The following is a 27,302-nucleotide window of genomic DNA, read 5'->3' on the forward strand; positions in this document are numbered from 1 at the left end:
TAGCAAAAAAAAAAATTATGCATATAAGCAACACGAACGTGTAAAGTGCTTTCCAACATATGAATGAATTTGGTTTTCCCGCAAAATCGAATGACAATGTTGTGACAAGATGGGACATACCCAAATGTATTTTGCTGTTGCTAAGTGTAGAGGGAACAAAGTGGCATGTAAACGCAACGAAAGAGAAAATAAACATGGTTCAATTTAACTCAGTTTATAGTTCCTCTGAAGGAGAAATATATGCCTATGTACCGTATCTTCTCTGCACATTATCAATTAAATAGTTGGCTGAATTCTTCCATTGCTCTTAAAAAGGAAGTGGCGCAAAATTAAGCCCGTCTGGCATGGTTCCCTTTAAACATAAAAAAGATAATGACCAAATTGAGGCATCCTGCTTTTTTGCCATCAGTGTAATCGTCTTATTACTAATATTTATAAACATATCATATATGCCACATATGAATGCCATCCTTTTTCTTCCCGTGATTTTTTTTTTTTTTGTTGCTTTGCAAACATGTGTAAAATTGTGATATGTAAAGAATTTGAAAGAGTATGAATTTTTTTTTTTGTAAGATAAAAAAATAATTTTACAAAAAAAAAAAAAAAAAAAAAAAAAAAAATCACAATAGTGAAAAAGGGTACTAAGGGAGGAAAGAATACGCGACAACACGTGGTGTCGCGGTACAAAGCGGTAAAACATATCGTGCGCTCCCACAGTAAAGCTGGGATGCGCGAGGTGCCACATGCACGTACACATATATACGCACATGTATATTTGCATACGTGTGAGTGCACGCATACAATTTCCAATTGGGTGGTCTTGAAACGAATCCTTCCTCTATCATGACATTATACACCCCGGAATGTACTACACACATGCCATCGCTGTCAAACAGGGTTGAATGTTAAGGTAAAGGAAATAGAATTAAAGCGTCCACCATATTTTGGATAGTTAAAAATTATATACCAGACTGCAGATGAAAAAAATCTCGGTCTTTTTTTTTTTTTTGCACCCCGTGTATCTTCACTTGTCATCTCGTTACTCATGAAATATAACACAATGGTGCATACAAAACAGTTGAAAGCAAAATATACAGTTTGTGCTTTCTTTTAAAAAAAAAAAAAAAGTTTCCTGTCGGATGTGATTTAGCTTACACTAATGAGAATATCAAATTGTTATTGTTTATTAATTGAATGCGATTTTTTATTTTTTTCCATTTTGCTCTGATTTTTTCCTCATCTGTTGTGCTCCTCTTTCTCACCACTGAAACAAGCTACGCCTTTTATATTTTTTTATCTCTTTGGTCATATCCCCTACCCACTTTTTGCTTTTTTCGCGTGTATGCTTTTTCCACTTATTAACAAAATTGGACATGAATTTTTTAAACCTTGCCGTATCTTCAAAGGGAGCATCCCTAGCAAACTCAAAAAATATTTTTAGGGCCTGATGATTCAAAACCCACAGAAATCTGCTCAACTTCCTTTTGCAGTCCAGCCACAGCACATTTAAATCTTCATCGGGTATCGTACGTTTCGAGCCTAACTCATAGGTCAGCTTTTCTAACTTAACTAACATCTGAGCGAAACGACGTTGTAAATAATCGTGATAATAATAAAAAGTAGTATACATATCATGCTCAGATATTAGTGGACCAAAGGATCTCATAAGTCTCTTTAATTCCTTTTTGGATAATTTCCTGTCAACATCTTCTTCATCAAATCTATATGGCATGGAGTAAGCCCTTGAGACATCACGCGAGCGACGTTTTTTTTCATCGTTCAACATTTTTGTTTCTACCATGTTCAGCAAATATTCATATGCTTCCTTCTCTTCCCTCGTTTTAAATTTTTGGTCACCGATTCTGTCCAGATCGTATGGAAATATTGATAACTGTCTTGATCGACTATCATGAAATCGTGTGTACGTTCTCCATGGAGAGGTGCTTGATTTTAGTATATAAATATCACTCTACAACAAAAAAAAAAAGAGCAAAAGAGTTGTTAATGTAATAAATGACAAGGTGACTCGGGGGACAGGAGATATATTAACGCGATAGCGATTTCGCCAAATTGCACAACACGTGCAAAAAAAAAAAAAAAAAAAAAAAAAAAAAAAAAAAAAAAAAAAAAAAAAAAAATATGAATCAAATGGAGATAGCTCCTTTTATAGCACATGTACTACACGCTCTCTTTTTTTGTTTGCTTACCAGGATTATAACAAATAGCAGAACAAACAATGATAAGACTACATCTCTGTACAAACGACTTCTTTGAAAATTCATCTTTCTATAATATCCTTTTTTTCTTTTTTCTATTTTTCAACTTCGGCATGTTAAAATGTGAATATTTTGCTTTTTCACATTTTTGGGGAAGCTAAATTGTTCATCATATATACATGTTAGGTTTAGCTGATGTGTGGCGGAAGGAGCGCTGATTGTTAGGCGAAAAATAGGTGAGCGACCACTACGGACATTCTCCTACGGACAAGGAAAATGATTCCGTACTAGGATGCCATTCTGTAAAGTAATGGAGACATCTTAAACCTAGTTTGACGAATTTTAAAATATTGCATTAAACAAAAAATCACAAAATAAATGTAAAAACTGAGGGGAACAAAAAAAAAAACTATTATCACAAAATCAATAATACACTCTCCTTTTAGCCACAACCAGGTCACGAAATAGTTAACACTTAATAAGTGAAAAGGCTTGTTTCAACAAAAAAAAAAAAAAGGTGTTGAAGAATGAAAAAAAGGTTTTTTCAAAAAAAAAAAAAAAAAAAAAAAAAAAATGGAAACAAAAAAAATTCGTTCTCCTCATAATAGTGAATAAAAACGTGGACAAATTTCAAAATCAAATAAAAATAATTTCAATAATCTAGAGAATGATTTCTCTTCATAAGAATAACAGAAACATATATAACTTATTAAAAAAACAAAAATTAAAATATATTAACTAACGGTTTGTGTGAATGTAAAACTTTCTCTACATAAATTCTTAGCAATAATTTCGTACAAAAGAAGAGAAGGGCAAGAAAGAGGAGAGGAGGCGCAGAAAAAAAAAAAAAATAGTAACATAATATTGCAAACAAAACTTTCTCCTTACACCAGTACATAAATAATATATATGGAATATAATAAAAAAATATATTATAAAATAACAGTAGTTGTATATACATAAACACGTACCCAAGTTTTACAGTACATGTGGTGTTATATATAAAGGGTTGTTATAAAATAATATGTAGAGCGAAACGTTGCATTTTTCATTTTTTTTTTTTTTTTTTTTTTTCTTGGCTTAGCAACTCTACAGTTGCTAGTCGCTGCATTTGCACTTGCATGTTCACAAAATGCGATCTGAAAGAAGCCTCACGGAGCAAAAAAATTCAAGCGTATGTGTGCGTATGAATTTGTACCGTAAAGAATTTGTACGTAAAGTTTATAATATTTATTATATACATAATAATGTACATTTTTATGTTTATGTGCCACTGTTTTTTTTTTTTTTTTTTTACGCTTTTTTTTGCGTTGTTTCCGACAGAAATAATATACTTCCCATTCTCTTCAGGGTGAAGAAAAAGGCGTATTTTATTTTGCTCCATTTTAACACTCTTCTCTTTTCTTCGTTGTTCTTTTTTATAGCATCGTGTGGCCGCTCTGCTAATGCAGAGTTTTGCAACAATGCTAATCTAAATTATTGGCTGAGATTTATTTTCAATAATTTTTGTAAAGCATCGCAGCATGGGGTGTACTGTATGTGACTTTAACTTTCCCGTCAAAATGAAAGAAATGGTCATTGGCGGGATTTATTTTACTGTGCGGCGAAGCAGTGAATGTGTGCGATAGGATGAAATGTTATTTTGATATGGTGTGATGCTATGTACAATAGAGGGGGAGAAATGCATCATCTGGTTAGCCGCATAATATATATGGTATATTTATACGTACAAAATTGCATATCTGCATTTTTACTTACTCGCCAATCCCGCGTTAAAACTCGGAAAAAGCCAAATGACGTAAAAAAACTTCTCATAGACGGCGTGCCGTGAAAGGTTTTATTTCTCCAGCATGTTTTATTTTTAAGGCGATTTGATAAAATGTGATGAAGAGGGAAAGGCGGCTTAGCTAACAAATTGGGCATGTTTAAAAAAAAAAAACTGCTCCGTTCAACACAGAATGAGGGAAAAAACTGTAGCATTAAAAAACGTTGTTCCCTGCAAAAAGCAACGCGACAGCATTACAACGGAATGAAAAAGGCTTGTCTGCTCACGCCCCCTAATGGGCACATTTTTAAAATATTGCAAATGTAAATTACAATGCGAATTATTCATGTCGTCCAGTTTTTATACCATGTGCAAAGCGGCCTGTGCTATTTTTTACACATTTTTTAAATTAATATTACGCATGTGCGTTGTAGTTTTTTAAAAACAAAAAAGTCTACATGAATGGATGACGAAAGAGAGACATGTTTTTCTAAATGCTTCGACAGCTCGATTAATAAAATAAGAGGGTGCAAATAAAATTCAAATAGACTCCTCGTAAATATGCTCTCAAAATGTAAAAAAAAGGAGAGACGAAGGGGGAAGAATAGGAATAGTATTAAAAAAAAAAAAAAAAAAAAAGATGAAAAATAATTACCACAATCAAAAATCGGCCCAGCAAGGGCACATTCTTTTTTTTTTTTTTTTTTTTTCCTTTTAAAAGGGAACAACCCTGTCCGTGAACAGAGACACCTAAGCAACTTTCCAAATTTTTATCCTCGGTGATGCGAGCAATCGCCTTGGACCAAGATGTCAGCCACAAATTGCGATTTTTAAAAATGATGCAAAAAAAAAAAAAAAAAATCAACCCACACATGCTACGTGCGCATATGTCCATAGATAAGGAATGACACATTTTATAAAAACAAAATTCTGAGCTCTGCGCCAAGAGGAAGGTATAGAAAAAGGTACACAGATTATCCACTTATATGTTGTGATATCTTGTTTTCGAGATCATTTGCAGGCAGTGTTGCATCCAAGTTGATTAATAAATTTTTGTTTTTATAATAATTAATTAAAGGAGTTGTTTCATTTTTAAAAACGTTAAGCCTTTTTTTTAAAACTTCTTCGTTATCGTCTTCCCTCTGTGTTAAGGGCTCATTCGTTATATCATCCTTAAAAGGGGTGTTTGGAGGATTAAAAGTTTTATGATAAATTCTTCCAGAAGGTTTATGAATTAATCGGCCACATATTCGCTTGATTAGTACATCGTCTGGGACGTTAAAGTAAAAAACTCCATTCAGTTTTATTTTATTCGTTTGTAACAACTTATTTAAATCTTCTGCTTGTTTCACATTTCTTGGGTAACCATCAAGAATAAATCCCTTTTTACATTGTGGAGATTTTAATTTATCATCCACCAAAGTTAGCACCACGTCATCATCCACCAGCTTTCCTTGGTTTATAGTATTCCGGATTTTATTCCCCAGATCATTTTTCTTTTCTGCTGCTTCTCTTAGTAGGTCTCCAGTAGACAAATGGCAGTAGCAGTGCGACTTCTTCAGATTTAGCGATTGTGTTCCCTTTGAAAAAATAATGGACAAAAATATTACGTGTGTGGTTCACTTGTGCGATATCGTGTACATCACTCTCACAACTATATGTGGGTAGGCAAATATATACACAACACACAAACTGGTCCGCTCTACAAAAACGATCAACTACACATGCGGGTACTTATAACAGTAATGCCACGAATCGGGCAACAAACTAAAAAGGATAAACATCCTCGTTTGCAATTCCCCCCAACGCGCTGGAACATTTTTTTTTTTTTTTTTTTTTTGTTCATACCTTGCCCGAACCAGGGGCTCCCAAAAAGATGTACCTTCCATCCGGTTTATTTAAACATGAGTACCTCCTTTTCAACTCATTCAACAGGTCAACGGTAGAAAATTTTTCTAAGTTGTCGCTCATTATTGGGAAGAACTGTGCAAATAGTAAAACTAACAAATGACATTTAAAAGGGGGAGGAGGGTTACATGTGAAACTTGGTATTATATATATATATATATATAAATGTACTTACATATATGTAGGAGCCTTCAAAGGCAAAGAAATATATCACACGTTTAGCTTATTATAAGGAGAAAAAAAGGATAGGATAAGAAAACTGGAGAACAAACAAAATAAGGAGCAGCAAAACGCTATATTGTTATATAAATAAAGTTGATTTTTTTTTTTTTTTTTTTTTTTTTTTCTTATTATTACATATAACTGGTATCAGAAGCATGGTTTGTAGGGGGGCGCCTCGGAGTCGGAGGAAAAAAAAAAAAAAATTACAACTTTGTAGCCTTATTTTTTGTATATCTACTTTGAAAAGAAAAAAATGGGAAAAACGCAGCAAAGGCCAAAATGCACGTAACCAACAAGGCGAACATTACGGCGGAACAGTTTTTTAAGGCAAATATCTGTATCGCATTGTTCACAGTTTATTACTTTTATAAGCCAAAACAGGGAAGGCTTAAACGAACGGCACACGAGGGGAGGGATGCTATAATTTAATTCCATGCCCAAGTTGACTCCAATTTGTGCTTCTCCATATGAATAAACTGTATGTACATCTTAGTAAAGCGAAGATCCGAAAGGAAGAGATTTTACCCAAATATATGCGGCAGGCTATTCGTAAGAAATGTGAACTCGCAGACCATTTGGCAGATAAATTTTTTGGCGAGGCTCCTGTTCAATGAAGTGGGTGGTAAAATCACTTTGAGCTAAACCGCATACCGAGCATCCTTTTTGAACTGAATAACGGGCAAGTGCAACAGAGCACTGTAACTAGGAAATTCCCACAGGGGGAAAAAAAAAAGGCGAACGCGTGAAGTGTGCGTTATTATATTACATACGCCAGGGCGGATATATATATAAGTATACCCATTTAAGCGCACGCGCACACATGTGTATAACCGTTCACATACGCCCAGCCGTGTGCACATGAGTATATCCCTCGGAACGCCCTAACGAACGACAAGTGCCCACAGAATGGTACTGTACATTATCGGCCTAGGGCTGGGGGACGAAAGGGACGTTAGTGTAAAGGGAAAGCAACTGATCGAAATGTCCGACGTAGTATATTTAGAATCATACACGTCCGTTTTATTCGTTTCAAAAAATGTGTTAGAAGAATTTTACAAAAAAAATATTAAGGAAGTAGACAGAAATTTTGCAGAAGAAAATTGTGAAGAAATACTAGAAGAAGCAGTAAATAAAAAAGTGTCCTTCCTAGTTGTCGGAGATCCACTATGTGCAACTACACATCACGATATTATCCTTCGCGCAAAAAAAAAAAATATTAATGTTCAGGTAATTCATAATGCATCCATCATGTCAGCCATAGGAGAAAGTGGAATGCAACTTTACAACTTTGGGCAAACTGTGTCCATTCCATATTTTGAGGAATCGTACAAACCAACCAGCTTTTACGATAAAATTAAGGTAAACTTAGACAATAATTTCCACACCTTATGTTTACTAGATATTAAAGTAAAAGAAAGGACTATAGAAAATATTATGAAAAACAGAAACATTTATGAGCCTTCCAGATATATGACCATTAACGAAGCTATTGAGCAACTCCTTTATTGTGAAGAAGTTCTTAAAAAAAATGTCATTAGGGATAAAACACGAGGCATTGCCATTGTTCGCATAGGGTCAAACAGTCAACAGATTGTATCGGGGGACTTATTGACGCTCAAGTCGATCAGCTACAATGGCCCCCTACACTCTTTAATCATTTGTGCTCCCACTTTGCATGACGTGGAAAAGGAATACTTCGACATGTACATGCACAAATGTTGACATGCACATAAATATGTGTGTGTATGTGTGTATACATTTATATATATTTTTTTTTTGTGTGTTTACCTCATCGTTACATCCGTAACTTCTCATTAAAGTAAAAAGTTTGTTGACTAATTTTTAATTAACAATTTTGTCCTGTTAAAATTTACTTGCAATAATATTTGTCACACATTTTTTTTTTTTTTTTTTCATTTGATGTTTCAAAAGGGGTAGGTGTTGTCCCTATACACGGAACAGGAAGTACGTGCAAGCTTGAACACCCCTATATTCACGTGGCTTACATAATATGCACACAAAAAATGACAATTCGAATATAAGGCAAATTTAGCCATACAACAGCGTTTCTTTTAAATTCGTTTTTGTAATTCAATTGGCCAAGCAGCGAATCCACAGGCACATTAATTCGGCTTTATTTTTTTGTAACTCCCCTGCAATGGTGAATTGTACTCGCGTTTTTTTTCGCCTTTTCAAATAATTTAAAATGCAAATTAGTAAAATTCTTTCATAATCGCCGGGGCAAGGAACCAAAAAAAAAAAAAAAAAAGAATGATCACTTAATATTTTTTTTTTTTTTTGGGAGTGAGGTAGCCATTTCGCCATGTTGCCCTCCCCATGCGTGTAAACCGTGTACAAATGCACAACTTAAAAAATGAACCCTTTTAGCTGATATGTTGACTTAAACTAGTGGGTAATATTTAGCAACCATTTTTTTCTTGCAAATGACCCAGATGTGAAGCTCGTTGGATGGGAAGAAGTAGAGAAAAAAAAGGCCTTACACAACAGAAACCTTGGGATGGATGCAGACTGTTCGAAAGGGCCGCCAAGGAACTAACATAAAAAAAGCGCCGCACTGGAAAAGGCACAAATGCGCTTTTGAATGTGGATGATGTTCATATGAGCTGAATCATGTGCATACATCCCTGCGTACGCCCGGTGTAGACAGGCCATCTTAATGAATAGCGCAGGGGAGCTACCGTAATTGCTTTTTTTTTGTTTTTTTTTTCCCAAGTATCGCACCAGGAAAATCCCGTCATCATACACATATAAAACTCCCCCCCCAAAATGTTCGACTCCTTCAAAGTGACCAAACTGTGTGACCAAGAAGAGGTCAGCAGTCACCTAATAACGATCGGGTCATTCAATATTCTATGCGATTTACCTTTGAACCCAAAGGAAATACTGAATTTTAAGAAAAGCACAATAAGCTGCAACAATGTAGAACATGAAGACAAGTCACAGGAGGATAAATACATACGTATAACAAATCTGGAAACAAAAGCTCTATCAAATAAATTATTACTAAACATAAGTAGCGTGCCAATAAAAATTCACATCATTTTAATTTCCTCTAGTGAATGTTTCATGGGGTTACCAATATTTTGCAAATATTTCGACGTATCAGATACGCATATAATTTGCACAAAATTGACCTTCACCTTTGCCTTAAGCGCAGTAGAGAATTTGCAGACGAAGGAAAATTACTTGCCTCCGTGGAATGAAGAAGGAGTTTGTAGCAAGGAAAAGTTTAGCGAAGATGAATTCAGCAAACATAATTTAAGCAAAGATAATCATTTCAACACACATGAATACTTGGATTTAAAATTAAGCTTCAAAAATTCTCTACATTTATTATCATATAAAGAAAAAATAAGCTTCCAACAAAATGATGAAGTTCTCTGTATTACTCCCTACAGTAGTGGGTACTCCTTGGGCAGCTGCAACTTTCTTGTTAAGACAGACCTTATGAATTTATGCATTATTAACAAAAGCTGCTATAATGTTAAAAGGCACCCCTCTCCTCTAGATTTGGCATGCCTGGAAAAGGCAGACTTTGTTCTTTTTACCGCATACATGAAGGGGGATAAAAATGCGGAGCAGCCTGCCCAGAGGGGAAATAACCCCCCAAACGGAGTAGATTCAAAAGAGGAAGCATCAAACAAAAGCGTTCCTAGCGAGGGTGACCCAGCAAAAAGAGACCCCCGCGAAAGAACGAGAGAAAAGATAAACTTCTACGTCGAAAAAAACTACAAAGATAGCCTAAATAAAATATGCTCCCTTGTCCTGAGGACCATCAAAAACAAGGGCTGCGTGCTGATCCCGGTGGATCTGCACTTTTTGTACTTCCTCGAGTTAATAGAATTGATAGGCGTAGTTATTAGCAAATATTTAACCAAAGAAGAACAAGTGCTAATCTTTACCATAATAGGAAACATCAGCAATGTGATTCACCAAGCAGATCTGTGTGCAGAATGGGTAGAAGAATCGAGGAAAAAAAAATGCAGCAAAGTTTCCAACCCACAAGGACCTTTTTCAATTGAAATTATGATAAAAAATAATCGCCTAATTACTGGAAATGATATAAATGATATAAACAAATTGTTCAGGTACCCATGTGTATGTTTTGTACAAGATTCATCTTTGCGATTTTTTGAATCTTCCACCTTGTTAGAAAAATGGGCCATGGAAGAAAACAATTCACTCTTGCTAATCGATCCCTACTACGATCCTGTATCAGTATTGGCTCCTTTCCACATCTATCTTAAAAAAATTAATGTCTCTTTTTGCCCCCTTTCTTGGGATATAAATGAGACAGACATTTGGGAAATTATAAACACCAACGCGAATAAAAAATGTGTGTATCTACTCCCCCATCGGTTGGGGGAGGGGTGCAGTTCACATCGGATAAGGATCCAGGGGGACATTACACATGTAGGCGAAAAAAGCACCTACAATGATGGAGAAAAAAACGAGGAAGAAGAAAATTACAATAAAACGGGGACCAACCCTCCATACGAAAACTATGCAAATGGAAATCCACATGCAGATGTGAACCCAAAAGGCATCATCTACATTTACCCATTACGCACAAGGGAAATTATTTATGACACATTTTCCCAGGTGGGTGCAAATTTGCGCCCTGTCCCCTTTACAGTCGATGGAACAAATAATTTGAAAAAAATTTTAACAAAGGTAGATAACCTCCATTGCGCAAAGGTCAGATGTACATACAACAGCACACTCTTCGGGGATTATATAAAGGAAGGTCAAATGGAGATATGTAAATTGGCCTCACAGAGCAAGGGGGTAGATAATAAAAAAACAGGTAATGAATTTATGAACGACAAGGGCATGAATCTCATGTTTGGGTCCATACGTGAAGAAGATTTTGTTGATAATTTACTCCAGTGTGGCTACAGCAAAGAAGATTTAGTAGTGCAGCATTCAGAGGACAGCACCCCCGACATGCAGACTGAAAACTACTTGTGGAGCATTACCATCAATTCAATTAACTCTAAAGTGGTATGCTACACAAAGTACGACATCGAAGTGATTAGCAGCCATACGAAGCTCCGTCAACAGGTTAAGGAGATTCTCCAGAAAATCGCGACCACGCTATAATTTGCCCATGAGGAGGAATACTTTTAATAATGGAGGGGGGAAAAAAAAGTGCCCAGGAAGGATACGGTTACACTTTCTGTCATAAAATTGGCTACTCATCGTTGTGCGCGTCGATCCCATTGGGGCCAAGTGCTGTTTGCACGTTTGTCCCAGTTGGTGCGTTTTTTTCGTAATATTGTCTCCACTTCGTGTCGACTTCGTGTCATCTTCGTGTCAACGTTGATGCCGCTTCGTCAGAACATTGTTCCGCCGCGCCTGAAGCTGCCGGCCTGCAGTCTCAAAACTTGCGCTTCCAGTTTCTGCGGTTCGCATGGAAGTTGCCCCATATCTGGCCCTGTAGGCGCACACGCTTGAGGTACCCGGGGGGGTGCTTCTCCATCTTGTCCCTGCGCTGCCTAAAGTAGAGGTAATACTCGTCGGGGAGGTTTTCCATGTCGTTGTGTATACCCTCGATTTTCAAAAGGGAGTTGTCCCCTAGTGAGGCCACATACTTGGTTTTGAAGAAGCCCCCACGGTCGAACGCCTGAGTTGTGAGTTTCCCATTATTGTAATACTGACTAAACACATTATCTGATTTTATCTTCATGACATTCGTTTGTGGATCAATTTTCACATGAACACTTGGAAGAACATAACCAGCTAATTTTCTTTCATAGGGGATATTGTCTTGCTCCAGTTGGCCCAACTCCATTATGCTCACTGTGCCTACTTCTTGCACTACATAGCGCACATATATTTTAGCATTGATGAAAACGTCTTTTATTTGTTCCACGTAATTTATATTAATTCCTGGCATTATTTCATTTCCGTTAAGGAGAATGGTCTCCACGTGAGATGCCTTCTGTTGGATAAACTCCCTTTTCGTTCCCATGTCCATATCGGAGTTTTTAAAAAAAAAAAGAAAATCGCGAATTAAATAATTGTTACAGATAAGAATATTTATGGGCTTCTTCACATGGAATAGTTCTTCAAATAAATTCATGCCATCAATAAAATCAAAATCAACATTTGTAAAGTCCTTTTTAATTAGCAAATTGTGAACAGCAAAATTGTTATCCTTACTTTTCATATGCTCCTTAAACCAATCCATATAGCTATTATAATTTAGCGTTTTCTTTTTGCTCGCTTCGGGAAAAGTAACAACGGCTCCAGAAAATAACAGGCTAAAGAGAACATCAAAATAATGTATATTGTTTGCTGGCACACACATCAAAGCGGTGGTGTTTTTACGTTTGCCCCAATTGAAGAAATTGGATAAATGCATAGACTGATTGAAAATGCAGCTTGATAAAAATTGTATGCTTTTGTCACACTCGTTTTCTTTCGACAAGTACAAATGGAAGGCAGAAACGGAATAACTCTGTCTGGAGATCATCCCCTTGGTGACAGAATTATTTGTACCTTCCCCAACACCTCCCATGAAATATCTCTCTTGCATGTCTTTTAACTCTTCCCCCACTTGCCCATTCGTCCATTGTTCATCCTTCTTCGGCTGGTACATGAACTTATGACCAAAAATTTCCCTCCCTTCTTTCAAATCCTCCAAATACTCCTCATGCGATAAAACATCCGGTCTATCATAACATATTAAAAAAGGAATTTGCAAGTTTAGAGTAATTTCTTCAATAAAATGCTTGTAGAAAGGATGACATAGAATTAAATCAATGTTATTCTCTGCTATGTAAAAGGAATATTTTTGCTTTATCTGCTTTGACTTTTTTACAGGGGTTGGAATGGACACATAATCGTAATTGTTCATTAATACACAAAATTGAAAAAGCAGTTGAGAGTAACATGGGGGGAAAAGGCACCCTACCTTTTTTCCCCTACTATTTGACCAGCCCTGAAGACCAAAATAATCGTTTACATAGTACGCAAGTTTTTTATTCATTAAGACAACTTCACTGAAGAATTGGTTGGCAGGGACTAAACAGTTGTTTGTGTAAATGTTGAATGAACTACTCATTAAACTTCTCACTGTGCTGAAGCGTCTGCTTCGGCGTAGCCAAAGGGGCCCCATTTTGATATACATATTGTTACTGCCTCTTGCTGTACAATGCGGTGTCCATCAATTTACCTGCGCATATATATATAGGTCTACCCCTACACACATATGTCTCACTCCTTCCTCTTGATCTCCAACCAATATGTCCCTTACATTCCCAATTAAGAGAATCACCACAATCACCTGCAGGGTTTTAAACTAAAGCTTCGCGCTGTTAAAAGGGTACTCTGAAAATACACCTCGTATGTAACGTTTAATATTGTGATAACCTGTCCGCTGCATATTTTTTTTTTTTTTTGTGGGGGGGTTTCCAATAATTGGCCCTCATTTACACATCCGCACAGATATGCAGTTACAGCAATTATGCCTTCGTGAAATGCGACGTTACTCATCCATTAAGCAGCATCCGTTGGAACGCTCAAACAGGGTGTTCCCTTTTTTTCTGAGAGGATAAAATGTACGCCCCACGGTTGTACATGCACATGTAAACCTATCTCTACACATAAGACCATATAAGTGCATTGAGTGAAATTTCTCCTCCTGTTCTTCTCCTTCCGATTGGCACATGGCACGTACATGTAGACATCTGGTTGTCCAAATAAGCACCATGTGAAGGTGGCGAATGGGGAGATGTTCACATATTTACAATTGCCATGCTGTGGAAGGGTATAACCACATAAGGCTTAAACTTTGGGGAGGCGAGTCAAGCAAAGAATAACTGCAGACAGACATAGAACGTTAATACATACGTACGTGCATACGTTCTGCATACGCGTTGGCTTGGCGTCCCTCTAAGTCATGAGTACGCAAACAAGTGTGTACCTCCGCTGTGCTATCCCTGTATGGACACGTGGCCCAAGGATGGTGAAGCGGGAAGATTCCTCAATTTTGTTCGTCCCCCTTTGATGTGCCCTTTATGCAAAAAAGTTCGAAAAGTTAAACACATCCTTTGTCACACGTGTGGCGTGGTATGTGCAAAGTGCTCTCGTCAGTCGTTGCACTTTATGCATGTGGATAATAACGCACAAATTGTTGTTGATTCTTTCTGAGAGAAAACTGCTAATGGATCCTTCGCGAACACGTAGCACAGTCCACTTGCACAAAAAGGTGAAAAGTGCATCTTGCAGTGGAATACTTCTCCTCTCTGGGAAACGGATAGCTGTGACAAAATGTACCTGCTTTGCAAAATAACATTTAAATTTTTTTTTTTTTTTTTTCGTAGGGCCAATTTTTTTCCGGGGAAAGAATCACCACAAATACAACGTGTTCAGGCGAATTTTTTTTTTTTTTTTTTTTTTTTTGACATTAATTTCGCATAAAAGCAAACAAATAGATGACGTTCCGTAATCATTCTGTACACGACTTTGTATTATACGTTACGTATGAATTTACCTAATCTCGTATGCGCTAAATTGGGAACCACAACAATGGGGCGAACATCATTCAAAAGGGAAACTCTTTAGCACGCTCTGCAGTCGCCACTGAGTATAAACACAACAGGGCACTTTTACATACTTGCCTGATTTTTTCAGAACATTTTAAATCTTTACATGTGGAAGTTTCTCCCCAGAAATATGGCCACAAGTGGAAGCGCAAGAGCAGTGACTTGTCCCAGTTGTGTTTTATACACGTAACAAAAAGGGGCCGCTGTTAAAAAGCCGCTCATACACGAAACAGAGAAATAAGCAGAATAAAAAAAAAAAAAAAAGAGAAAGAAAAAAGAAAAATGGGGAGGAAGAAGCGAAAAATAAATATCGAACTGAAGCCTTTTTGCTATTACTGTGATAGAGAATTCGATGATGAGAAGGTCCTCATGCAGCATCAGAAAGCGAAACATTTTAAATGTTTGCAATGCAATAGGAAACTAGACACAGCTAGCGGGTTAGTGATCCACATGATGCAGGTACATAAAACCAACATAAAGACGGTACCCCATGCTTTGCCTAAAAGAAACGACCCAGAAATTAGCATAAGAGGCATGGATGGAGTTCCACCTGAAATAATTGAAGAAAATTTAAACAAATTAAAACAAAAATTAGGAGATAAAAATATTAAAAGACAACAGAGAGTAAACTGGGCACAAGTTGCCATGGCACCTACAATGGAACAATTCCTACAGCAAGCCCAGATGGGAAATTTGTCTTTCCCAGGATTTAATTCTCCATTATTACCAACAAGTAACTTATCACCAAATGCTCCCGTAGATTCGAAGAAGAAAAACATGCCTCCTATGCCTTTATTCTTACCTAATAATTTTAATATGATGCTACCAGGTCTACCAGGTGCTAATATGTATTCTCAAGTAAATCAAAATAATGCTAATATGCCCACTCCACCTTTGCCTTCTGGTATTACCCCACCTAATGCTCCCTCATCTGGCCCACTAGGATTTCCACCAAACATGCCAACACTTCCTCCGGGCTCTGCTCAGAAATATCCACCTAACATGAACTTCCCAGGATCCCCATTTCCACAAAATTTACCTCCAAATATGTTCCAGGCACTACCTCATACGATGTATATGCCACCTGGGCTTGGCCAACCACCAGTCCCTCCTTCAGCCCCACCTATGATGTCGCCCGCAATGCCACCGTCTGCACCACCAGGGATGCCCCCACACCATCCCGCGAACCCAAATGACGTAGACCAAAAGTTAGAAGCAGGTGCACCAGCTGGGGGAAATTCAGACACGAAAAATCAAAACAATCATGTTAATAATAAAAATGGAGAAATAAACAACCAGGAATAATTGTGCAGTGCACACACGAATGAAAAAATCCCGGTGGAAGCGACTCTGTAAAGGGATGAATTTTAGGAAAACAAGGAACAGTGGGAAATCATTAGTGAATTCAAAATGAACAACTTCAACCCTTCGTCGAGTCTACACAATTCGCGACGAACACGTTACTTAAACGTTGCATTATCATGTCGCACCAATTTTTTTTTTTTCTCCCCAATTTGGTACTCTACAACGTAGCTTTTGCGTAGAGTACAAATTTTCCCATTTGGCAAAATTTTTGCCAACTCCATTTCCACACATTGTGTTTCATTTAAAAAGGAAAAAAAAAAAAAAAAGAACTTTTTTTCCTTCTTTTCTCTTCCAATTTGAACAAATAAATTAACGAAAAAATTGCACTTGTATAAAAGGAATCAGTTTGGACAGATGGCATAAAGTTAATTCGAAATAGTGTAAAAAAATTGCAACTTGCGGGACAAATAAAAAATACAAAAAAAAAAGGGAGCAAACGAACAAGTAGATACATGGTCGTACACACATATTATAAGTTTGTGTGTGCTGGACAGTCTGCGCCTGCGCTTTTATGTCAGCCGTCCCCATTTAAAGCACACGCAATCTGCATATCACACAGCTAGCTATTCAAAATGATATGCAACAACGGGGGACACTTTACACTCGGGGGGAATACATCATTCCCATATTATTAACCTCCTAATCGAGAATAATAACTTTTCTCTTTTTGCCTTTCCTGATACCCACATTATCCGAAACAGTCGAGCCATTTTCATTTTCAGCATGTTTCACACCACTGCAATCTCGTTTGACCTTTAAAATTTGCACGCAGTTACTGCCTGGAGAGGGGAAAAAACAACATACACAACAAAATAGGCAAAGTGTTGAGATGAATCTACAAACCAGATGCACTCACGAAGAACCCTAAATGTAAGAAGCATTCATATATTTCCTCTCATCTAATTGGTGTAATTTTTTCCGTGGTACACATCTCTGTTTTTCTTTTTTTTTCCCTTTTTTTTTTTTTTTCGCAACCATGGGAAAATATGGTCCTTCGTGTTTTCCTCTTCCCAAATGGTGGACAAGAAAAAATCACTAGTTTTTCTCAGTTGACTCATTTTGCTTCTCTCCCCCTCGGAGAATTAACATGGGGCACTTTTCACGGCGCTCCCATTAATATTCGTTTTAAGGTTGCCATTACGGCTGTGTTTAGGTGTGGCTCCTATGCTACCGGGTACTGTTATAACCTTTTCTTCATTCCCCCGTTCACATGCCGATTGCCTTTTTTTTTTGCTTGCCTCTTTTTTTGGCTTACCTCCTGGTACGTTGAACGATTCCTTACAGTCCTCCTGCTCAAGCGCATGTGTCTCTTTCTCCTTCTTTACACAATCCGCATTCGGAATGAAGACATTTTTATCCCTCCCTTGCAAAGAATTTGATAGTTGAAAATCATTCTTTGTGTTCTGTGAGGTTTCCCCAATCTCAGCATGGTCATGGTTGGTCAAATCTATTGACGAGTCGATCACAATTATATCATTTGAAATGGAACAAATTTCATCATCACGTTCTTTTCGATTTTTAAATAAATTATCATACTGTTCTGGTGTTAAGCAACTTCCAAGGGACACATTTAATATTTCCCCATCCTTGTTCATAAAATTATTTAGTAGTCTCATTTCAGCAGCCTGTGCTGCCATTAATTTGGGGCTGCCATTATATATGCGGAAATCACTTCCTCCTGTTTTCTTCCCCCCACTCATTTGATTTTCTTTTTTCCCAAATGTATATAATTTATTATACTCTAGAACTAGTTTGTCTAAGAGTTCGTAAAATGATTTGTCATGTTTGCTGTGCACTATATGCGCTAGCTCGTGCAGCAGCGTCCCCATGATGTCGTTGAAATGAAATAACTCCCCTCCCTTTTTTTTCCGCAGTCGTATCTGAAAACGGGTACGCACACATGTACGGGAAGGTGGGGTAATTTTATGTATGTGTGCACCCCTAATACACATATATGCATACACGCACTGCGGCGACAACCCTCACACACTCTACCAACACGCATGAAAAACAAACGGTCAGCAGATATGTACCTTAATTTCTGATTTAGCCGCAATGTTCAGCCCTAGTAATTTTGGACTCTGGGGTAAAAACTCGGACAGTAACTCAACGGAAAAGCGCATCTTCCTCATAATGGGCTGCACAAACAAGGGGGGATATTAAAACGAGCGGGGAAATGTAGAAACGGCATAAGGGGTAACACGCGTCCGTGCACATGAATCTGAGGGGCGGTGGCAACGCATCTGAAATATCATCTGAGAGAGCACCTCTATGCGCCTCATTTGTAAGTCCTCCGAGATGGTCCCTGCAGCTCCCACATTAATATTTCCTACTGTGTGCTCCATTTATGTGCACACCTTTTTGGTTAGCTATCACTCAGCTGTTCACCTTTTATTGGATGCGTTTTCTTTCTTTTTTTCGTCTTACCATCACCTGGTCGGCAGCCCGGGTCAACACTGCTTTTGCTTTCTTATCATTTTCGTTTAAAACCTGAATTTTATGAAATCTGTATTTTACATCATCTAGGTTTTTAATGTTCATGACTTAGGGAAGCTTTGTCAAGGCAGTTTCTCATTCTTCATTTTAATTCTTTAATTGTGCACAATAAAACAAACACACGAACAAATGTTCTTATTTGCCAAGTTGATCACGCAAATGTTTATTTACAATTACGTTTTAAATTAATTAGGTAAATATTTCATTCATTAAAACCTCGTCCCACCGCTTTTTTTTTTTTTTTTTTTTTTTTTTTTTTTTTTTTTTTTTTTTTTTTTTTTTTTTTTTTTCGTTTCATTTTTTCATTATTGGCGAACATGCAGGAATGGGGGAAGCATGAGTACTCTCAAAAATATTTGGATGTGCATGTGCCTTTATATTTGCATTACCACGTTACGTCAGAGGAAAATCTGTACATCTCATTATAAAGAATTTGGCGCATAGACATGTTCACTTTCTGCTAATTTTAAATTGTTTGTCCTTTACACCTGACTCCATTTTTTCTCGTTCCGCGACACGCACAGAAAGGGAACCACAAAAAAGGGAACCTCACAGAGTGAACACCGAGGAACGTTTTTGTTTACCCCCTGCATTAATTAAACACTCCATAGTGAGCAAATTCGGGGATGCTCAAAATGTGTAGAATTATTTTTCAAAATAGTGTGCACTCTTTCCTAAGTTGAAAAAAAACAAAAAATAAATTCCTTTCATGCGGCAACATTTTTAAGCAGGGTGTCTATTTCGAGATTGTAAAAAAAAAAAAAAAAAAAAAATGCATTAATAGATGCGCGTTAAATGTTACCTCTCCACGTTGTTGGAACTACGACGAAACAAATGGAACAACATTATTTGTAATTATAATTGAGCTGCATAAAAATACATTATGGGTATATCTTCCTTTGGATGCACCTCTTTGTCTCTTCATTTGAACAGGCGGCAAAAAATGGACCGAAGAAAAAAGTTCCTCCAAAATGGAGGAAGTAGCACAATGTTACACATGCCACATGTTCGACCGCATCTACAAAAAAATGAAGGTGACACTTATGTAAAACCACATTTAAACCCCAATCAACCAATGCCATCCGCACTTATAAAAAAAAAAGGTTTGCTTTGCGAAATAAAAATTCGAGTTGGTTGCACCTCCAAAAGGGGGTATGTGCAATATTCTATGCCCATGTTGTACCAAAAGAACATTTTTTTAAAATAAAATGTAGAATGTGTAAAGGCACTGTAACATCGCTACTGCAACTTATCACACAATTCTGTTAAGCCATTAAAATTGTAAAAAAAAAAAAATGGCCCAAGAATTGTAGGGGTTACATTTGTATTGGTTAAATTTATGATGTTTTAGGGATGGGCCTAATATTCAAAAAAAAGGGGAAAAAAGACTGTCAAAAAATGAAGTAGCATACATTCCACGCATGAGGCAAAGTTTTCTAAAAAGCACATAAAAAAGAGTTATATGAAAATTGCAAAATGAACGAGAAAAAGGTTGTCCTTTGTTGTGTACCATTTTGTCATTTCAATATAACTCCTTTTTGCGTTTTATTTTCACGTATACATGGTGCACCCTAAGGGGGGTACCCCACACTCAGCTGTTGCAATTTTCTCCCTATCCAGCCAAACTTGGGGGTACAGAGTTTGTGCTAATGTTTCGCGTATACAGGGTTAAAGAAAAATTGTACTTCTATTTTACTCTTTGCTTGCCCTCTTTTGCCGCCTTCCCGCAACACAGTTGCTCGTCGTTTTTTTATCCCGCTATTTAAGCACGCGGCCTTACCATTTTGGCCGAATCCGCTTGCCATTTTTTTGTTCCTCATAATTAGCACGTGGCGAAATGGAAGTAGCCCCATGAAAACAAAGTCGTGTATACACTCTGTACCCCCCCCGGTTCGCACCTTCTTTTCATGCCTCGCATTTGAGTCCATATATCTTAACTTCTTTTTTTTTTTTTTCTTAAAAATTAATTTTAAATGCGAAATGGGTGGGAAAAAAATAAAGCATACCACAGCGGAATAAAGTAAACAACAGCAAAATAAAGCATACAACAACAAAATGAAGCAAAAATAAAGCAAAATAAAACAAAACACAGCAAAACAAAGCAAATCACTGCTAAACAGCTTTCCATGGGAAGCATCAGGGTAAACACACCGGCCCATGAAAAAGCCCATGCGGGAAAAAAAAACCAAAGGTTGTTGTTTTTTAACCCTAAATGATCACAACATTTTCCCTCCTACTAATTTTACTCCTAAATAATATGCTCACATGGTATAAAGGCTCATCGGCGAATTCCCTGTATGCTGTAGCAACTGTGTATTTGAAGAAGAAAATGAACATGCTACTAAAAAAAGAAGATTGCTACTTTTCCCGACAGAACTTTAATTTTTTTTCCAAGGAATTTGAAAAAAAATTAAAAAAAAATAAGAAAACAAAAAATGAAATGGGTATGAAGGATAATATTATGGACAAGTTATCCGTCTTACCAATCCTAGATGGCAACAAAAGCTCTAATTTCACCAACACAAAATGTGACACACAACTTAGTAATAACCTGTCCAAGGAACTTAATTTTGTAACAAAGTTTCCCTACACATTTTTAAAAAATAAAATCACGTTTAACTTTTTTAACATGGCAAATAATGTATATTTAAAATATAAAATTAAAAAAAATATTCTTTTCGCCTTTAACAAAAAGGCCTTTTGCTCAAATAGAAAATATTCCATTTTAACAAATTATAAAATTATCAAACATCCAGATAAAGCAGAAAGTGAAGATTGCTGTTTGAATGGAAAGGGCTTTATGGCCATTGCTGATGGTGTAGGATCCTGGATAAGGCATGGAGTAAATCCAAGAAAATATCCAGAAAAATTTTTACAACTTTTACAAAAAAAAATGGATGAAAATGAAAATATGAAAATTGAAGATGTACTCAACTATGCCTACCTAAATAATGACATTCAGGGATCAACCACTGTTTGTCTAATCATCTTTAATAACAATAGCACGATCTCCACGGCTGTCGTTGGAGACTCCCAATTTATCCTCATTCGAAATGATAATATAATTTACCGCTCAAAACCACAGCAGTACGAATTTAATTTCCCTTACCAGTTGGGAAGTAATGAAGTAAGCAAACCAAATGATGCAGATATTGCTCATATAGAAGTTATGAAAAATGACATCATCGTTGCAGGCTCCGATGGACTATGGGATAATCTATACGATAACCAAATATTAAATTTGGTTAAACAGAACAACTTTTCCTGCCTATCGGAAAAAATTGCCAATGAGGCCTTTAACTACTCCAAAATGAAAAGGTGGATGTCTCCCTACATAAACAATTACAACAAAGAGTTTAAGTGTCACAAAACGGGCGGTAAAATGGACGACATCACCGTCGCCTGCGCGCTCATATGCTAAGCGCCGCGACAGAGTAGTAACATGGCAAAACGGGACACCAGTGCAGAAGAAAAATAAAAATGAAGGGGAAAACATGAAAAAACCGTGTAACTATAAAACATGGCACAACGGAATGAGCTAAATGCAACACATCACTGTAAACCTTACAAATGCAAACTTGTATATTATACAGCCCTTCATTTGCCTTTTTTCCACACACCCCACTTGTGTGCATGCACGCGTGTCCGTTTTGTTTCCCACCATCATGCAATCCATCACTTCACGCCTGTTCCATTATTATTCCATTTTTTTGTTCTTAATGTTTTTTCCCACTTCCGAGGTGCTTATTCATTCGCCCGGTATAAATATATGCCTATTAATAAATCAACTCCACATTTGCACCACCCCCCATCCTTTGAATGTCCCCCACGCATTCTTCCTATGTTTTGTAAATTTCAAAATATACACAATGCACATTAAAAGAAGTTCCCCTAGTTTCCCATTTTGAACATTTTTTATGTGTACAATATTTTGAAATATATATATATATTTTTTTTTTTGTAGTATCCCAACAACACGCCCTAGTGCACATAAACAGCCTCACACTTGTTTCACCTTTGTAAATTATCCCCCCCACGAACATATATACACACATATATATATGTGTATACAGATGTGTGACCAACCCTAATAGCACAGTGGATATTCAACTGATGCTTCGTGCTGCTCATTTTGTTCTTGTCAATATATCCTATACGGAGGCAGCCAGACCCCCCTTTGGCTTTCTCACCAAATTGCTTTGTAACGGGCTATGCGACGCAGGGAAGGGATGGACATAAAAGCGAGGAAATGCCACCTCTGCCAATTATATCCCTATGTCACAAACCCCCCCTGTGTAAACCACCTAACAGGAGGTGGAGCAGTTGCTCATGTTTGCCATGACCCGGTCCGAGTGGCAGTACTTGTTACACTCCACCTCGTTCAGCCAATACAGCTGCTGTTGATGCTGCTGATCATCATCGTCCTCTTCCGTTGCACTGTTAGTTATAGCTAGCTTGTCCATCGTGTGACTCCTTCTCTTGGCAGGTTCCTCAAACAGATACTCAAACGAATCTCTTTTCATACAATACGGTATTCCAATTGACTTGTTCCAAGCATTAGAAACGAACAGGATAAGATTTTCATAATCGAGCAATTCGAGCAAGGGGTAGATTCTTTTATACCCACCCAAGTTCCTATTTTCATAATGGAAACGACTCAAAGTTAATTTTTCCTTCAACTCTTTTTTGTGCTTTACTAAAACGTCACTATATTTTTTTCTAAACTTTTGCAAATTTAAATATTCTTGAATGCGAATATGTCTGTACTTGGAGTTCATGTACAGCATGTTCAAGGTGTCTCGGATGACTGCATATTTTACCTTTTCATCTACGAGGGAGCTTGTGGCAAATGAAGGGGAGTGGTTCACCTCCAGGAGCCAAGGCTTTAATTTATAATCTAGTAAAATATCAAACCCTAGTACTTCAAAACACATACTATTGGAATAGTCACTAATATGAGCTGAGTTATAATAATGCTTCAACTCAGGTTGTATTGAACAAATCGTTTTAACAATCATATGTTCAATTCGTTTCATCACTGAATCCATGGGTAACCCCTCTTCTTTCAATTTCTGTAAGAATGCTTTCCAACTTCTTTTATGTCCCGTGGTTGCATCATCAGGATGTAACGAATTTTCAAATTTATCTGACTTTTTGTTAATAGAAAAATTTGTTAGGTGCATATTCACCTGCTTCAGATTCTTCGATTTCGGTAACTTATATTTTTCTATTGAAAATCGCACTAAGCCATCTTCGTGCAAAAATATCCTGAGCGGATCACAACCTGTCACTAAAACGTACAGCCGAATGTCAAACTTTAATCCATTTATTAGTAGAGGTTTGTGTATATACTTTTGAATAACGCAGCTATCGTATTTATTTATATTGTCCAAACTTTTTGTTAAATATATGCCCTTCCCTTGACATGAATTTTTTAACTTAACTATGTATGTCTTGGACCCACTTTCCTTTTTAAAATAATTTTTAAAGTCAGATAGTTCATTAGGTAAGATCCATGTAAGGGGAAAAAAATTGTAACTTTGAGGGAATTTTTTTCTCATTTTTTTTAAATTTTTACATAACTCATCTTTCCTTGTTATTCCTTTCATTCCAATGAAATGGTTAACTTTTTGAAACTTCTTCAACTTTCTGAACCTGTCGTCGGAGATAGATGTGTCTAACCATATGACATCCCAATCAGTAGAATCCGGATTAGCTTCAATCCATTTTTCAGATTCCTCAACCACCCTTTTAATAATTTCATACCTCGTATTTGCTAAATGGATTTTATAATAGCAGTGTTTGTTTTTTACAAAAAGTCCATCATATTTACTTTGAGTGTAGTGCATTAAATGCGCATCCATTGTGCTGCCCATTTTGTGATGCTGTCCCGTTAAGGATGTTGCGGCCGCTCTCGTCAATCAGTTACTAGCTACTATTGGGGGGCGTTTCACGGGAGTAAATAAAAGTATGTTGTGTAAACACATCTCTGTGTATTGCTTAGAAAAAGGCTCCCTTGTCTATTTTTTTTTATCATCTGCATTGAAAAGGGGTACCCTCGATTATGCCTGATATGTTAAATGCCTCACTAACCTGTTAGTTTTTTTTCTGGAAAATAGCCCTTAAGTGCGCAATTTATTCTACGGCTTTTTTCCTCTCGTGAGTTCGCGCGGCGAATGATGCTTACCCCAGTGTTGCATAAATGTTTACGCACCAGTTGGTGCTCAAATAACGAAAAAGAAGAGAAAAGTTAAAAAGTAATGAATAAGGGGTAAAACATAAAGCTAAAAAAATGAATTGCAGAAAATGAACAGCTAAAAATGAATTGTAAAAAATGAATTGTAAAAAATGAAGAGTAAAAAATGAATTACAAAAAATGAAGAGCAAAAACTAAAAAAAATTGCAACGGCGAAAAAATAAACATTAAACCTAAAAAGTTAAGGATTTACATTCAGGGAGGCAACCTATATATATACACACATCTACATGCGCATAGACAGCTCCTATAACCTCCTTTGGCATTATTATGACAATGTACACCCTTTTTAAATTTTGACGCAACACCGCAAAGCAGCTAACTTTATACGCTTTTGCAGACGAGGCTACCCTTTTCGAGGATACGCAAATTACGCGTGATGTGAATTGTTTCAAAAGGTTTAATTTTTTGCTTCTGTGCAAACGGATGGAACGAAAAAACAATGGCTGTTTTTCGTAGGGGGATTCTTTCTGGCGCGCTGTGCAAATGTGTCATATGCAAAATACACGCCAGAAAAAAAAAAAAAAAAAAGTAATCTATTAAAAATTGTTATAAATAAGACATCAATTTTTCTGTATATTCCAAACATACATCAAATTGTATAAAAACATGTTATGCGTAAATTTATTCCGCTTCATTGTTTCAACATTTTGGACTGTTAACTACTTCATTTTTTTATATTTTTCCTGTTTAATCACTTTTCAAGTTGCAAAAAAAAAAAAAAATGTTACAACACTTGGCATACAATTAACTTCTCGTTAAAAAATTCACAATGTAAGTATAAACAAGCAGAAACAAATAACATAAAAAGAGAAAACTGTCTAAAAGTGGGTACATCAAATTTGTGCCTATAGAATAATCCTACGCAATTTATAGGAACTTTTTTCCCATTTTGGAAATGGTGAAAAATTGATGAATATGGAAACATTTGCCTTTTCAAACGAAAGGACAGTCAACAGATTTCTGCGCGGAAACACGAACCATCACTTTGTTCCCGTGTGTGCATATGTCTTTTTCTGAGTTGGAAAAAAAAAAAAAAAAAAAAAAAAAATATACATGTTTACATATATACATATATAACCATATGCGTATGTGTACACATCCATGTGAACATTCCACCTTGCCGTTCATATTTTTTTTTTTTTTTTTTTTTTTTTTTTCCTTTTGGCTACCTCCTCACAAATTATCAAAACGGGTGAAGTATTCCTTGTGCCTCAGTGGTAGGGGTCCCCATTTCTCAAAATAAAGTGGCGTACAATAACATACATCATTACATACTCTGATGACATGCCAGAGCGTTCACTTTTTTCGCTCAACGAATGAAGACAAGGGTGTTTCCCTATTTTTGCCTTTCATGCATATGTGTGCATAAGGGATGGGGAAATATATAACTTTACTCATATGAACAGTGAATTTCTAAGTTCTTTTGTGAGATAAAGCGCAGAACAGGACGCTGAAAGGGGACTAAGCAGTGGGTAAAGAATAACACAGCACAAATGAAGTGGAACAAAGACATACAAAACTGACCCGTTGTTAATCTCCAATTTGGCGACGTGCGCGCAGTGCTGTTGTTACAATAAATTCCCTTTCGTCTGTTCCCCCTCTTTGCTACGCTTGGCATGTAAGACAAAAAAAAAAAAAAAAATGACTTAAACTGTAAAAGAATTTATCCCTCCCCGCCGTTTAACATTAAAACACTGAAGTTAAAAGAATGCATGGTAAATTATGTAACTGGCCTAAATGACACAGTTTCAACATATATATTCACGAATTGCTCTATATATTTTAATGTAGTACTATTTCTACAAATGAGCACGTGGTTGTCACTATTTTACGCATGTGCTAGCGAAGCTTCTAACAAAAAAAAAACATAAAATAAAAATAAGGACAAAATTAACCGCATTGCATAACTGCATTCGTTTTGTGTATTTGCAAAATGTTCCTAAAAATAGGTACACCTGTTCCATAATTTTTTTTTCCAAATTTACAACACAACAGAAACAAACGGGCACAAATTCAATATAAACAAGCAAAACTGGTGGCACAAAAAAAAAATTAAAAAATAAAATAAGACATGACATACCAAATGTTATTTGAAAAAAGGCATCACATGAATAAGCAGAATATAGCGCTAAGTGTGTTCCTACTCATTGTTCTGGTTTATCCTCCCGGGCAATCCACGCTTGTATGCTTTAACGAGTCAAAGTTAACCGTTTTACATATGTACTCCTCCCATAAATTCGTTTCGCTGCAAAGGTGGGGACACAGAAAAATTGAAAAATGAGCGAAATAACTATGAGGCGTGAATGGGCCATTTACAGGCCTTGCTGGACACTCCTCTGCATGACGTTAAGCAACAGCAGGGTGGTAAACCCATGTAGAAAAACAAACACATCATCATAATTAAATGTTTCACGAAATGGCAATTGCACAAATGTGCAACGCGCGGGAAGGACAAGCGGACAAGTACAAAGGACAGGCACAAACCGCCGCATAAACAC

General features: G+C 36.7%; 9 protein-coding genes across 9 annotated transcripts; 4 read left to right on the forward strand and 5 right to left on the reverse strand.

Moving 5' to 3' along the window:
- Positions 1-1,258: 1,258 nt before the first annotated feature.
- Positions 1,259-2,282, reverse strand: AK88_04328 (uncharacterized protein; the record flags this gene model as incomplete). Its single annotated transcript, XM_012481938.1, has 2 exons — positions 1,259-1,969; positions 2,208-2,282. The coding sequence occupies 2 exons, from the start codon at positions 2,280-2,282 to the stop codon at positions 1,259-1,261; spliced, it is 786 nt and encodes a 261-aa protein (XP_012337361.1).
- A 2,673-nt stretch (positions 2,283-4,955) lies between these two features.
- On the reverse strand, positions 4,956-5,952 carry AK88_04329 (uncharacterized protein; the record flags this gene model as incomplete). The annotated part of the gene is made up of 2 exons (XM_012481939.1): positions 4,956-5,561; positions 5,830-5,952. 2 exons carry the CDS (start codon positions 5,950-5,952, stop codon positions 4,956-4,958), a joined length of 729 nt encoding a protein of 242 aa, XP_012337362.1.
- Positions 5,953-7,017: 1,065 nt separating this feature from the next.
- On the forward strand, positions 7,018-7,833 carry AK88_04330 (diphthine synthase; the record flags this gene model as incomplete). Its single annotated transcript, XM_012481940.1, has 1 exon — positions 7,018-7,833. One exon carries the CDS (start codon positions 7,018-7,020, stop codon positions 7,831-7,833), a length of 816 nt encoding a protein of 271 aa, XP_012337363.1.
- A 1,065-nt stretch (positions 7,834-8,898) lies between these two features.
- On the forward strand, positions 8,899-11,235 carry AK88_04331 (uncharacterized protein; the record flags this gene model as incomplete). Its single annotated transcript, XM_012481941.1, has 1 exon — positions 8,899-11,235. The coding sequence occupies one exon, from the start codon at positions 8,899-8,901 to the stop codon at positions 11,233-11,235; it is 2,337 nt and encodes a 778-aa protein (XP_012337364.1).
- A 277-nt stretch (positions 11,236-11,512) lies between these two features.
- Positions 11,513-13,255, reverse strand: AK88_04332 (uncharacterized protein; the record flags this gene model as incomplete). The annotated part of the gene is made up of 1 exon (XM_012481942.1): positions 11,513-13,255. The coding sequence occupies one exon, from the start codon at positions 13,253-13,255 to the stop codon at positions 11,513-11,515; it is 1,743 nt and encodes a 580-aa protein (XP_012337365.1).
- A 1,711-nt stretch (positions 13,256-14,966) lies between these two features.
- AK88_04333 (uncharacterized protein) lies at positions 14,967-15,989 on the forward strand (the record flags this gene model as incomplete). The annotated part of the gene is made up of 1 exon (XM_012481943.1): positions 14,967-15,989. The coding sequence occupies one exon, from the start codon at positions 14,967-14,969 to the stop codon at positions 15,987-15,989; it is 1,023 nt and encodes a 340-aa protein (XP_012337366.1).
- Positions 15,990-16,688: 699 nt separating this feature from the next.
- Positions 16,689-18,590, reverse strand: AK88_04334 (uncharacterized protein; the record flags this gene model as incomplete). Its single annotated transcript, XM_012481944.1, has 4 exons — positions 16,689-16,828; positions 17,191-17,929; positions 18,083-18,187; positions 18,477-18,590. 4 exons carry the CDS (start codon positions 18,588-18,590, stop codon positions 16,689-16,691), a joined length of 1,098 nt encoding a protein of 365 aa, XP_012337367.1.
- Positions 18,591-20,757: 2,167 nt separating this feature from the next.
- On the forward strand, positions 20,758-21,966 carry AK88_04335 (uncharacterized protein; the record flags this gene model as incomplete). Its single annotated transcript, XM_012481945.1, has 1 exon — positions 20,758-21,966. One exon carries the CDS (start codon positions 20,758-20,760, stop codon positions 21,964-21,966), a length of 1,209 nt encoding a protein of 402 aa, XP_012337368.1.
- An 883-nt stretch (positions 21,967-22,849) lies between these two features.
- On the reverse strand, positions 22,850-24,409 carry AK88_04336 (uncharacterized protein; the record flags this gene model as incomplete). The annotated part of the gene is made up of 1 exon (XM_012481946.1): positions 22,850-24,409. One exon carries the CDS (start codon positions 24,407-24,409, stop codon positions 22,850-22,852), a length of 1,560 nt encoding a protein of 519 aa, XP_012337369.1.
- Positions 24,410-27,302: the final 2,893 nt, after the last annotated feature.

This window comes from Plasmodium fragile, assembly GCF_000956335.1.
Source record: "Plasmodium fragile strain nilgiri unplaced genomic scaffold supercont1.60, whole genome shotgun sequence".
In the NCBI taxonomy this organism is placed as follows: Eukaryota; Apicomplexa; class Aconoidasida; order Haemosporida; family Plasmodiidae; genus Plasmodium; species Plasmodium fragile.